This window comes from Protopterus annectens, chromosome 8.part0, assembly GCF_019279795.1.
Source record: "Protopterus annectens isolate FY-2018-M chromosome 8.part0, PAN1.0, whole genome shotgun sequence".
NCBI classification, from domain to species: Eukaryota; Metazoa; Chordata; order Ceratodontiformes; family Protopteridae; genus Protopterus; species Protopterus annectens.
Genome location: NC_056741.1, coordinates 1,203,981,276 through 1,203,996,240, shown reverse-complemented (window position 1 = coordinate 1,203,996,240; position 14,965 = coordinate 1,203,981,276). Strand labels below are relative to the sequence as shown.

The 14,965-nt window shown below is 37.5% G+C and overlaps 1 protein-coding gene across 1 annotated transcript in view; it reads right to left on the bottom strand.

Moving 5' to 3' along the window:
* Window positions 1–252: 252 nt before the first annotated feature.
* LOC122809305 (tyrosine-protein phosphatase non-receptor type 18-like) overlaps window positions 253–14,965 on the bottom strand; it is a 1,521,908-nt gene continuing 1,507,195 nt past the window's right edge. The window contains exon 17 of the mRNA XM_044080695.1: window positions 253–726. Coding sequence (XP_043936630.1) covers window positions 653–726 — 74 coding nt within the window. The 3' untranslated portion in view covers window positions 253–652. The remainder of the gene's footprint in view (window positions 727–14,965) is intronic.

Here is a 14,965-nt window from a genome sequence, read left to right as displayed (position 1 = left end):
GCAAGACTAAGTATGTTGTCTTAAAGGGAATTCTAAAGGACAGTGGTCTGTTGACACAGTAAAAATTATTTATACTCATATATATATATATATATATATATATATATATATATATATATATATATATATATATATATATATGTGTGTGTGTGTGTGTGTGTGTGTGTGTGTGTGTGTGTGTGTATATATATATATATATATATATATATATATATATATATATATATATATATATATATATATATATATATATATATATATATATATACATACACACACAAAGTCAGACAGATAGATGGACATAGAGAGAGAGTATCCAACCCTGAGATGAAGTTATTATGCTTGTTTGACCCAATCCATACCAGAAGGCTATCCACTGCACCATCCTACAATATGTTTTGGTAAATATAGGCATCTAAGCATGAATTATTCTTCTTTTACACAGCATTTTCCTTTGTCCATTTTAGGAATTCCAAAACAAACGGGGTTTTCCTGTTTAAATCACTGTAAGCCCTAAAGTCTGGAAAATAGTAATTTGCAGTTCAATTTCAGCAGCAGGGTATCTTGAAAGTTTCTCTAATACACATCACACCAGTGGTATGTCTCTTGTATGTCTCTTCTTTTAATGAATTCCTCCTGCAACAAAATACAATTAACGCACAGCACAGCTCCACTCTGGTGGTGGATCTCGTGGGCCTCTTGGTTTCCCAATGCGATGATTAAAACCTAGAAAGAAAGAACAAAAGCATACCACATGAGTGATGAAATCCTATGGCATGAAACAAACATACTGTATAGGAGCACAGGATATTATTTTTATATTTTTTTCACTGAGAAATGAAAAGATTCATATTTAGCTGTGCTCATACTTTAAGAATGAAGATAGTGTTTAAGTTTAGAGTTATTATGGAATATCAAAGCATTTGCTGTAATATTTTTTGGAAGGAACACATTGGAAAATTTATACTGGTTATTAAAACATGGAGTTGTGATAGCTCTTTGCTGATAAAATAATCATAACTATGATGTCCATACATTTTGCAAATATTGTATTATTTCCACTAGTAAATAATGGCTTGAGGTTCTATGACCATGGTATTCCACACAAATTGCGCACGGCTGTCATGCAAATGTGATGAGACAATTTAAGTTTCAAAACAAAGGCATGTTCATGAAAGCAATGCAGCGTGGAATGGTTAAGTACCACATCACTAGAAAACACTCAGAAACACATTAATATCAGCGTCACTGCACATCAATATTAGGGCATGTGGGTTTCCTTATGAGGTGAGCACCATTAGATTGCATTCAAATCCAGGTGCTGCATTATAGAACTAATACATGGGACATCGCAAGCAGTTTTAAGAGGTGTACCATGCAACTCTGCTTTAAGAACAGATATGTGCAGTGCTGTCCTAATATACATGCCGTGCTGATTTAGAGAAGTTCATGAGCTACTGCTTTGGCGGTTTGCTGATTTGTACCGACAGATCTGTTTCAGTACAACAGATATCATATTAGTACTGCAAGGAATTGCTTATAAACAGCTGTTAAGCTTTTGTATGTATTTTATTCATTTTTTAACTTGGTAGGCCCACCTGGTTTGAATGCGCCTTTTCAAGTTCTCCTTCACTGGCCAAAACAAAGAAAAAGTGTTCCATAAATATATCAATTGGATGATTCCTTCATCTTAAGGAAAGTATATTTTTACTCTGTGAAGTAGCTTCATAGTCAAAAAGGTTGTTGCATCAAATAAAGAGATGTTTTCAATACAGTGTGTCAAATGATTTGGTTTGTGAATTATACGCAAATCATATAATAGCTCAACATCAAATGGAAAATAAAGGAGCAAATAAATTGAACACATACAGAATAATCACTTTCTTATGCTAAATGGTCTTATTTGTAATACTACAGACTTAAATACACAGGTCTGTATTTTGAAGAATAGTCATAGACTGGCCTACATTCATAACTGGCAAGTCTACATAAATGTATTCACCGTTTGTAAATATTTTTGTAACAGTTATTTTAATGTATCCTCATTATTAATTTGTTAAATTAATAAAATCAATATGAAAAGTTAATTTTGTATTTAAAAGATTGGGAGTAATGCATAGTACAATTTGTTTGGGAATGAAAAACAATGTTGCTCTGCATCTGAATACTTTACACAAAGATAGAAACCATACTAAGCCTATTTATGATTGATTATTCAAGGATTGATTATTCAAGGATTCTCAGCCCACTACCCAAAGAAACAGAAAAAGATGTGCATTGTCAAAATCTGTATTTACCACTGAACCCTATCTCTAAAGCCATATATCTTTAGAGCTGGTCATGGTGTGGAAACTGCTATCTCTAGACTATTTGATCATATCGCTTCCATTCTGGATGAGGGATTTTACATTATACCATGAACCCCCATTAATATTCCAAAACGTGCGGGCTGATTGGCCAGCGTGCACGTTGTAAATCAACTTATACTAATGGAAAAAGGTCCGGTCGCCCAGACTTTTTCCATTAGTATAAGTCTCTTTTAAAACATTGTTTCGCTATGTTAAAAGAGTTTAACATAGCGACACAGGTTTAAAAAAAGCAACGGAGATCTCCGTTGCTTTCTTTAAAGCTGTCGCGCTATGTTAAACTCCTTTAACATAGCGACACAGTATGTAAAAAGCAACGGAGATCTTGCTTTCTCTGTTGCTTTTTTTTTAAACCTGTCTCGCTATGTTAAATGGGTTTAACATAGCGAGACAGCTTTAAAATAAGCAACAGAGATCTCCGTTGCTTATTTTAAAGCTGTCTCGCTATGTTAAACCCATTTAACATAGTGAGACAGGTTTAAAAAAAAAAGCAACGGAGAAAGTAAGATCTCCATTGCTTTATTGTTCGCTATGTTAAATGGGTTTAACATGGCGAGACAGCTTTAAAATAAGCAACGGACATCTCCGCTGCTTATTTTAAAGCTGTCTCGCCATGTTAAACCCATTTAACATAGCAAACAGTAAAAGCAAAGGAGATCTTGCTTTCTCCGTTGCTTTTGGCCGCAGCTCTGATGTACTGCGTAGGCATGCGCAGTATATCAGAACTGCCGCGGATACCAGACAGCTGCGGAAGGGCAGCAAAGAGGCATTATACAATGCCATTATTTAAGAAAAGTAATTATTTCTTTTCTTAAATAATGTCATAGTATAATAGCAATAACCCACTTCTGGGTGTGGGTAATGCGGGATTTACCCATGGTTGTCTTTGTTTGGTCCCTCGGGCTTCGACCTCGGGACCAAACCACGCCAACCGTGGGTAAATCCTGCATTACCCACACCCACGCGTGGGTTATTGCTATATTATTCCTTTCTGTATATGAGGCCTTTGACTTAGCTGATCATTCAATACTCTGTCACCACAGTTTTCTGTGCTAGTTTAGAAGTTGCTTTTAAGTCTTTTAAGTGTATTAGTATCACTTCTCATATCTGCTTCTATTCTATATTGACTTTGAGAACACTGCTCCTCTGCAGAAATGGACCAACAAAAGATACCAAAACTTTAGAAGTAGTTTATATTCTTTTATACTTGCATTTGCAGTTCTGCTGTTCTAAAGATGAAAATGATGGTTTTCTACATTTACAGCAGGTACCCATATTTGTTATTGGCAGAAGAGGAGTTGATCCAAGCTATGATACTAAAATATACATTTCTTAGGGCTGTATCTTGGTCGTAACCTTGTCTCCCTCGTTTAACAGTTAGATGTGCATTAACATTGGCGATACTTCACTGATGCAGCAGGATAATGATTTCACCATGCTCATGTGCATAAGACATTGGTGATACCTTCACTGATGCAGCAGGATAATGATTTCACCATGCTCATGTGCATAAGTCAGGCAAGTTTTGACTCCTTGAATCTGGATAAAGATGCTCCAAAAAAGATTATGCTATTTGGACAATGATACCAAGTGAAGAATGTGATTCAGCATAATTTCTCTTCAAATGTTCCAGTAGGTTTCTTGAGACTCCATAAAGCTACAAGTGCTTGGACATTCCAATAGACAGCCTTTCCAAAGCCATGTAGATATGTGGTAATTTAGGTAAACTAAAGTACAGAATCAATTCACAGAATGAAACATCATTTTAGACCTTTAAAAAAATAACAATTGTGCAAAATAGTAGCATTGGTGGTACATTACTGAGCATAACTGCATTCCAAACAGTTGATGTGGGTTTCTCACTGCTTTCCTAGCAGATGATAAGGGTTAGATTCTAGGACAATGCAAGAGTATAGTACATTTAGGCAACCACAGTGACCTGTAGTAGGGAGAAAAAAAGCACTCATTGCCCTAAATGAAGGACTTCCCATCCATACTGCTTTCCCAGAATTGGACAAAGTATTTCAGACAGTTATTCACTCTGACTTAATAAATAAACAAACCTAGCTAAACATCACCTCCTTTGTTTGTTGGATTACCAGCTGGTTATCAAATAGAATATATTCAAGTAAAACAGAATTTGCCTTCTCCAAAAAGTAACATGTAACCTGTGATGCCCCTTCAGATATAATCCTAAGCACTTTCCTCTTTGGAATCTCTTTCTCTAAAGTACAGACAAATGCTAAAATCTTTTGTCTATCTACATTTTCAGAAAACTGTAAGCAAGGAGTCATCCTAAACTGACCCTAAAATTTATTAATATTCTAACAAGGCATTGATTACATGAATAAATGATGCTGCAATCATGGGTTCACCCTACATACAAAGATATATATTGACTCGATGTGTGCAACTAACTCTGGGCAAAACCGCAATCCAGATTGTAGCTTGCTACAGACCCCCCCCCACCATGCCCCAGGATTCCCACTCCTCTTTTCTTGATACACTGGAAAATATTAAGGTACAACCCAACACTCTAAAAATGGGTGATTTCAACTACCCTACCATTAACTGGGAAAACTACTCATGTACCAACTCTTTTGCTCAACGTTTTCTGGAAATCATCAATTCCAACGCTTTGGATCAACTTATCCACACCCCCACCAGAGGCAACATCATCCTAGACCTGGTCATCACTAACATGGGTGACCAGTGTTCCACACCAGAGGTCAGCTCCTCGTCGGTCAGATCTGACCACAAGCTAATCACCCTAGACATCCACATCCTGCTCCCACCCCCCATTAGGAAAACAACCGTAAAAACATTCTCCAAAGCCAACTTCACGCTTCTTAAGACAGAAGTGGAAAACTTCATGACACCCATGCAGATGAACAATAGAGGTACGACTGCTGAAACCTACACAGATGCACTTTATAAGCGCTTACATGAGTGCATGGATCATGCTATCCTTAACAGAACCAAGATGCTATCCTCCAAAAAAGGAAGCCAATCTGGTGGTTTTCTGCCATAAACAAACTCTACAACAGAAGAAAGAAACTGTTGGAAAAAAAGAGTAAAATCCCATGATTGGAGGAACTCCCTGGTCAGCCTCAGTAAGAAGCTGAGATCCCTCATAAAATCCTCCAAAGCTAGTTATGAAAACAAAATTGCCACTGATTCTAAAGACAACCACAAAGCATTCTATAGCTATGTTAAAAATCTCAATGGCACTACTCAGATCTGCTCTGAGTTACAGCACAATTACACTAAATATACAGAACCAACTGATATTGCCAACATCCTGACAGATAGGTTCATTGCTAACTTTACCCCCTCTCACCCCCTAAAGGGCCCATCTTTATACCGGAAGAATGCAAAGTTCCTGTAATCACGGCTGCACAGGTAAAAACTTCACTCTCCAAAGCCAAGAACACAGCATCCACGGGACCTGACAACATCCCAGGCTGCCGTCTACATGAACTACAGAATGAACTGGCACCCCACCTAAGTACCATGTTCAATCAAAGCCTCACTTCAGTCTTTGTGCCCATTGAATGGTGCACCGTGACAGTTATACCACTCCACAAAGGGGGGGCCACAACAGACCCCGGGAACTACTGCCCCATTAGCCTGACGAGCCTCGTCTGCAAGGCCATGGAATGTATCATCATGGAACTCATAAACAAAGACATTGAAGATCTCCAAACCCTGGACCCCACACAGTTTGGGTTTGTAAAAGGCAGATCATGTCTCCTAAACCTGATAGACTTCTTTGAAGTAGTCACCAAGGCCATGGATGAGGATAAGGTGGTTCACACAGCCTATCTAGATCTCGCCAAGGCGTTCAACACCATCCCCCACTCTGGAATTATAGATAAACTCACTAAACTAGGTATAAATCCCTACGTCACAAGATGGGTTGCCAACTGGCTTACAGAAAGAACCCACGCTGTGAAAGTAGCAGACTCCAAATCAGACGTCAGACCAGTGACAAGTGGAGTACCACAGGGTTCAGTCCTGGGTCCTCCCCTGTTTGGTATCTACTACTCTGAAGTACAGGCTAACACAGAAGGTCTTTGGCTAACTAAATTCACAGATGACTGCAAACTAGGAGCCATAATTGAAACTCCTAACGATGTGGACATCCTACAAAAGGGCCTCACTGAGACAGATGCCTGGTGGCAAAGACATGGTCACAAGCTCAATGCCAAAAAGTGCATTGTCATCCCCTTTGGTAAAAATTCTGTATCCATGAACTACCACATAGGCAGTAGTATACTTAACACCAAAAATGTGATAAGAGACCTTGGGACACAGGTGGACAGTAGTTTCTCCTTTGATAATCACATCACCAAAGTGGTCAGGAAATCCTTCTACTTGGCACACCTCATCACAAAAGGTTTCTCATCCAGAAAAAAAGAGGTCATTGTTCCCCTCTACTCATCACTCATTAGACCCATTATAGAGTACAATGCCCCTTTTGGTATGTACCTCACAAGACATCTACAACAACTGGAAAGGCCACAAAAATACCTCACAAAGAGGATTACTGGCCTCAAACAGATGCCTTATGCAGACCGTCTAAAAAAACTCCAGCTTTACTCCGTCGCATATCGCCTACTCAGAGGCGATCTCTGCCTAACATACAAAGCTATGTCAAACCCAGAGCTGTTGGACATGCTCCACTTAAAGAAATCCCAATCCCTCCGAGCTACACGCTCTAGGGACCTAAACCTTGTCACTACAATAAACAGAACATGCTGAAGGGATAGATTCCTGTCCCAGAGACTTCCCGTACTCTGGAACAGACTACCTATCTATGTCAAACAGAGCTCCTCATTAGCACTCTTCAAGAAAAATCTTGATGATTGGATGGGTAATAGGAAATTCACCCCGGGATCACTTCTGTGGTTCTGCTTGACAGGGGCACAGGAAAATAATTTTTTTGGGTGGCGAAAGCCAGGGTACATTTTTGGCTAGGCTTGTATAGGCCCTAGGGCCAATAGCCTAGTACCTACCTATGAACCTATGTGTGTGTGTGTGTGTGTGTGTGTGTGTGTGTGTGTGTGTGTGTGTGTGTGTGTGTGTGTGTGTGTGAGTGCATGTGTACATGTATATATACATATACACACATATGTAGGAGTCTGGTGTGTGACACATGAACTACCTTTAGGGAATGAATTTTGTCAAGACTCACAGTATGTAAATCCAGTGCTCCTGCATAGTATCACATAAATGTAATTCACATTAAGAGTGACACCGTGATCTGGGGTTTAGGAATTTCTTTAGCCAAAGAGCTAGTCTTAAATCAGCATACATCTAACAGTGTCAGAAATCTTTAGCACTCACATTTCATCTTTTGTGGGTTCTCTTGGAGATCCTTATCTACCCTAATTCCCCCTTATTCCATCCTCAGCTACCCAATCACAGAATACAACGATCCATTGTGTGAGTTTAGCTATAAACAACTCTCCTGGCTAGAAAAAAACAATATTTTATAACCAAAATAATCCAAGTTTCAAAGAACCGATGTTATTGAGATATACCTTTGCCTTCTGCAGTATGCCAAACTCTGGTCTCTGTGACCTTTTCTTCATAAGACTCCTTAGTATCATTTCCAAAGATCTAGTTCTATGATAGAATATCAAAAAGTCCCAGTTTAGGGACAAATTCATCCTGCTCAAAGGAAACATCCATGTAAGTTCCCTATTAGTAATCCTACAACTTACATGCATTAGGAACCCTAACAAAAAATCACCATTTTCAACTTAAAAAGCTTTCCATAAAAATGTCTGTCAGATAATAACTCAAGTGTCATACTGTAACTCTTGGCAAAACTCATTCCCTAAAGGTAGTTCATGAGTCACACAGCAGACACCTACATATGTGTATTTGTGCAAAATTGCGAAAAGGGGGTTGTGGATGGATGGATGGATATATGTGTTTGTTTGTGTGTGTGTGTGTGAGTGTGTGTATGTATATACACAGATATGGAGAGTACAGATACACACACAAATCAAAGCAGAGTCATTGCCTAACTATATTTGGGTTTTGTACATTTTGGTCTTTGTTTAAACAGAGAAAGATAATATAATGAAATATCCTACTTCTTTGAATAAATTGGATTTACAAAAGCCATTAGATGACTTAAAGTTACACAAAAAATACACAGATAGTAAAGGACCCAAATGCACATCTTTTGAATTAACTTACCTCATTGGCAGTTCATCTCTGTAAGTCATTAGCAATAGTGCGGATCCAGTTTATTTCAAGCAGATTGTCATTTTACTGTCTTCTTCCATTTCTTTGCACTGTTTGTATCAATATGACTCCTTAGCTCGTTTTGCTATTCTATCCACATTTCTCTACCCTGATTTCCTTTTGCTATCCTTCTTCCCACAGCCAATTCTAACAACCATAGATATCCATTATGCCTTTTTAATATTCTTACAAATTGTACATTTTTGTTGCCACTTCATGGACTATATCACAAACTTCTGTCCACATGTCTTTAGGTACCTCCATCAGATCTAATCTCTTAAATCTATTCTTCACGTCTACTACATATTCACTTCATATACTGTTGAGTATGCATCTCTTTACTTTTCTGTTTAATTTAATTCAGATCTAAACATTGCAAAAAGAAGCTTATGGGCTGAACCACAGGTAGAGCCAGGTCTTGTTTTTGACGACTGTACAGAAGTCTCCCACCTCTGAGTACAATGTATATGGTCAGTCTGATTTCATTGTTGACTGTCCGTCTGATAATATCTATGTGCAAAGCTACATCGTAGGTTCTGACCAATGAAGTATCTTGGCAAAATTCTACTAGTTTATATCCTGCTTCTTTTCATAGTCCAAGGTCAAGATTGCCTTTTTACTATAGTTGTACCATGACTACCAACTTTAGTGTTCCAATCATCTATGATAAACTTAATCTCTTTTTGGTGAATTTTCCAGGAGGTGCTATCAACTTCCCTTTCTTTAGCATCTGTAGTTGGTGTAGAAACTTGCTATTACTGTGATGTTGAAGTCTTGTCCTGAAGTCTGATTGATAGTATTCTATTATTTTGTAGAGTGTAACCAAACATTGATCGGGAAACTCTTTTGTTTATTATAAGGGCTTCTGTATTTCTTCAGCAATAATCTTGTCCACAGTAGAAGACTACAAGCCGCACCTTTCCACAAAACCCATACCCAGCTCTCCCCCCACCTGACATTGCATTAGTTTTACCTGGCATTAACTGAGATTCGTATAGTACATCCTTATATTCAGAACAATGGAATACTTCTCAGTAACACCCTAATTATTCAGAAAATTTTAGAGTCTAATAGCCACAACTACATCATCTCACACATTCATGAGAACCCACAATGTATCTTTTATTCACATGATTTTTGTTTCTGTTTAAAAAGTATTTTTCAGGAATAATGATATTGTTTATGACATATGTTTGTTAGAATTCTTGACATAATTTGGTATTTTGCATTTTAATCTTATTTTTGTGCTCTATGACTGTCAGTCAAATAGTCATATTTTATTTATTTGACACTTTTGTTTTCCAGTAACACAAACATTCCCTCTAACCTAAAGTATAAGCTATGAGTTGGGGTATTTAATTACTGGGGGTAATGGTAAAAGCTCTACAATGGACTGCATGACAGCACACCTCTCCACTAAAAACTGTTTGCCGGTGAATATTAAATGTAATATATTTTACTGTGTAGTAGGCTATAAAATACTTGTGCATCTATTACTTTACAGCAAAAGGTATTAAAACCATGCCACTCTGTGGTATTGGACTCCGGCACTTTATTGTAGTGTTCTAAGTTACACTGAACTCATCTTAAGTTTATTAGGTTGCAAATTCATAGCGTCTATATTCTTAATTGAAATATTTACTTTAAAGTATGGGTATTCAGAAAAATAAAAGAAAATGCTTACATATAACAACATTATCTGTCAGATATCTATTTTAAAGAATGAAATTAAACATTTCAGCTATAACAAATGAGTTGCTAAGAAGCTAACTTTTAAACATAAAATAAATAATCCTTGAACTTGGAATTCCAGTATATGACACCATGACTGTTTCTTCTTGTCTTTCAATTGTCAGTTTATACACATTTGATTAATCAACAGTAAGAATCGTGTACCTTGTTTCTAAATGCCTGTCTAGTGTCTGACAGGTGTATGTGACAAGATATTCAGAACAGACTACATACTGTTCTTCTGCCATAATATATTCCGGCGCACCACCTTACATCTTCATTGAGAAGAGGCCTTGGTTAAGCAGAAAAAAATATTCACCAAGGTGAAAAACAACTAAATACTTAGTACTTACACTATAAAGGAGGTGCACCCTTATTATATCAGTTTTGTGGCTAACAAGTTAAAAACACCTTTGTCTCTAGTTTTACAAGTTGTAGAGACTCTATTTACCAAGACCTAAAGAACTAAATTGAAAACAGGCTTGCTTTCCCTATGACAATGTGGTGTAATTGTCTGTTTCTAATACTTGCATTAATTCTCTTTTTTGTCTGAATAGATACTACATATTAGGTTGAAACTTCTTATTTAAACAGTCAAACAGTATGCAATGCATACAGCAAACAATATATGCTGGATATACACAATTTACTGTGAACTTAGTGTTCTAATCTATGTGTTGGAGAATTCATTACATAATTAAAACTATTGCAGAATTATTCCAACCAATCAGAATCACCCATTCATCTTTCTGGAATATATATTATTTCCTTTTAACACCACTTCTGGAAGGCTATTTTGAATATCCCAGCCATGAAGTTAGAAATAAAAAAACACAGTTTAAAAAAAAACAAAACATGGCTAGACTAAGGACAAACAAAAGTAATCAATAATAAGAAAAGCTTCCTTCTTGCTCAGAAATGAACATCTAATATGGTACCACAAAGTCTTGCTGCATTTGCCAACACCAGTCAAAATCACTGTTTTCTTTGGTTGCTGTTACTATAATCTATCATAGGAGCAAAGTTCATCTGCAGTGATATGCTGCCGTAAATGTGTAAATATCTACTCTTCTAAATCTATTGTTTTTACTTTCAGCCAAAGAGGTTTTCTCCTTCCCCAGGAAACAATGCTAATTACAGTCATGCAGTTACTAAGCAGTACGCACTTGTGGATTCTCAGTAATCATACAAACCTTGGAAAAAAACATTTTAAAATATTCTCATTGCATAATTTTAAGAATGACTTGAAAGATGGGAATTATGGCTGAGCTTTACTCCCTCCTTGTGTAAATATTTGATCCCCTAGGCTTTGCCCACGAGGTCAAACCTGACCAGTGTAGAATGAATGTCAGCAGTGCTTCCACCCATCCAATGCATTATTCCTGTAATGTTGTATGTCATAGTTCCTTTACAAATGTAATTATCTGACTGCAAGTTAGTATAAACCCCAGATATTTTTTTCCTGTCTTGTATGACTGCTTCCTTTCCAGCTTTAGCTGATACATTAATTTGCAAAGACAGCATTTTAGACTGGAGATATGTAAAGATCCATCAGATAGTATTCATGCTGAAATAATGCCAGACTCTAGTGATTATTTCACTGTTTATGAAACACATGGGGCCGGGCAAAAAGAACTATTACATTTAATATAGTTAGAAATAAAACCAAGCTCAGAAAAGATTCCTTATATCTACCCTCAAACATATGAACTGAGACCTACTAAAACCCATATCAACTGATGAAGCAGTAATCATGGCTGAAAAACATACTTGGCATACTAAACTCCTCGCTATAACTTATAAAAAGAATCAAGTATGTACCTCTGCCATGGTTAATGTCTAAAATAAAACAGCTCTAGCATAATAGAAATAAAGCATGGAAACCATGGCACCACGAAAAATGCCTTATAACCATGAGCAGTATATTTACATATCTATTCCTCATTCATTGGGTTAATTGAATGCTACTACCAGCAGATAAACGGATGCTTTTTACTACTCACTGCTTACTCTGCTCTCTTTATTCCTCTTCAGTCCTCTCACTCTCCTTTTAAAATGTTCTCTTACCACTCTCTCTCAGCCTCTGTTTCTAAACCCATTTTCTCTACTTTCTGTACATACTGCATACAATATATCAGCATGGTCTAAACTCCCTCCTGCCCAGGAAAACAATCAACCCGGTGAAAACAGCAAAACTGTGGACCTAGTCTCCCCAGAAAGCATGCTCTGTACCATTAAGTGCATGTCAGCTCCTGTATTTTTTTTTTAAAAAAAGAAAACAAACTTCCTATTTGCGCTACAGAATTTGTAAATAAAATCCATTTAGCTGAGGTCTACTTAGTTGAGCCCCGACAGCGTGCACACTCACAGAGATGCCCCAATTCCCCCAGTAGGTGGCAGCAAACCTCCACAATATTTGCCCTACTATCCAGTACCTAAAAACTAATTAAGGTATTTTCGTGTTAGCCATCCTTACAGTGCCTTTTCCAGGTCTAGCAATCCCTTTGATAAGTCTAATTTAAGTGACATCCTTATACTCTTGCCTATCTATTTAGCTAAATAACAGACTGCCAGCAGTCACTACAAACCTATCAGTGTCCTGCCCTCACCTGCACTCACTGATACTTTTTTGGCGTTCACCTCTGCTGGGGGTCTGTACCTATTCCATTCGCCCTTTGGGGTCACTTTACTCCCCTACACTACCCTCAATTACCACCCACCCCCACTGCTCCTAAACTTATACTCAATCATCTGTCCTAGCTACTTTTCAGTAACTCCTACTTAAACCCCACACCCCTATTAGAATTTGAAGACCACACCCCACTCCACCGCACAACAAGAACACTACTTAAACCTTTCCAAGATAAACTACAATGAAAATCCTTTTAACCTTGCTCCTACTAGCCCTCACTTCCCTATCCTACATTACATCCATACAAACTAGCTTGCTCATAGACAGCACCTACTTCCACACAGCACATACTGTAAGACACACCAAATCCCACATATATTTTAAAGACTGTCCAACACTATTTAACAATAGTATTATTCTACACACTCCTAACACCCACCTATCAACAGCTATCAATAAGAAAGCAGTCTTTGTATCCCTCTCAAACCTAACATATGCTATCAAAAACATTTTCAATCTCGGCAAACCCAGGGCCCTTCTTCACTGACCTCCCCAATAGAGCTCAATCTAATCTACTAATCATTAATATCAATTCTAGATGTATTTCCAACAAACTCCAGGAATTGTGAACGTAGAAACATGCTGGTTATACACTGCAGTACAACTGCATAAAAACTTTAATCTTTGATAGCAGAGAACTCCAGGAATTACATGCTTTGATTGCCCACTACTCTCCAGACATTCTAACTATTAGTCCTGGCTGAAACCACATATCCCTAGCGATGAAATTCTACCACCAGGTTACAACATCTTAAGACTAGATAGAACAAGTAGGAAAGGTGGTGGAGTAGCAATTCTATTCAAAAATTAAATAAACCTCGATCCATTTCATACCCCTTTGCCAACATTTCAAAATGTCAAAACCATAGGCTCTATCCTACCAATAAACAATGATAAAAAATAACATGCTTTGCTGCTACATTCCTCCTAGAAATAACTCTCCAGCCATAGAAGAAATCCTTCAATGGCTTAATCATAATTCCCCTCAAGAAAAAATTTTATTAGGCAACCTCAATACTGACTGGAAAGCTTGCAACCCCACTAACCAAATTAACCTCTATGGATTCACCCAACTAATTCAACACCAGAATTGACAAAAAAACCCAAAACAAACCATTATTGATTGAACACTAATGAATAGCCCCAAACATCACTATCAGACTGGATGCTTCCCTGATGTACTCAGTGACGATCTCCCCACTTTCCTCCTAAGGAAACAAACCAATAGTCCAAAACCCATAACTTACAGACAAATCAGGGTTGATCGTAACTTAACCCCAGACAACCTAAACAACATTCTAAAGCAATGTAACTGGGAGCCTCTAAGAATCTTACACCTAGATCAGGCAGTAGACTATTTTAATAATATGTTTATCTCAGTTCTAAATTCCATTGCACCACTAAGATAAAAACCAAAGCAAACTATGCTCCATGGTTAAATAGGGACACAAGAGCCCTAATAAAAAACAGAGACAAGACCTGGAAGCAATGGAAACAAGACAACTCTGATCATACCAAACAAATTTATAAACAACTTAGGAATCTAGCCAAAAAACAAACTAAACTAGACAAACAAAAGTTTGTCCTAGGTCTCCAAAACAAACACTCAAGAAATCCCCAAAAATGTTAGCATAGTATCAACTCCCTACTAAAACCTGGCACAATTGCTAAACCCACCCCTACCTCCCCAAATACTAACAGCAAAGATATAGCTTCCAGCTTAACTGTCATTTCATAAACTCAATTCAAACTCTGTCCAACCAACTATTTAACACTAATAACTCATCAGCCACAACTATAGGGAGCTCTCTTACCAGCTCTTCCAACCAACCATCCTTCTCTCTCTCACCTGTCCCTACATTTAAAATGAAAAACTCCTCCTCACCCTAAAATCTATCACACTAACAGCAGATCG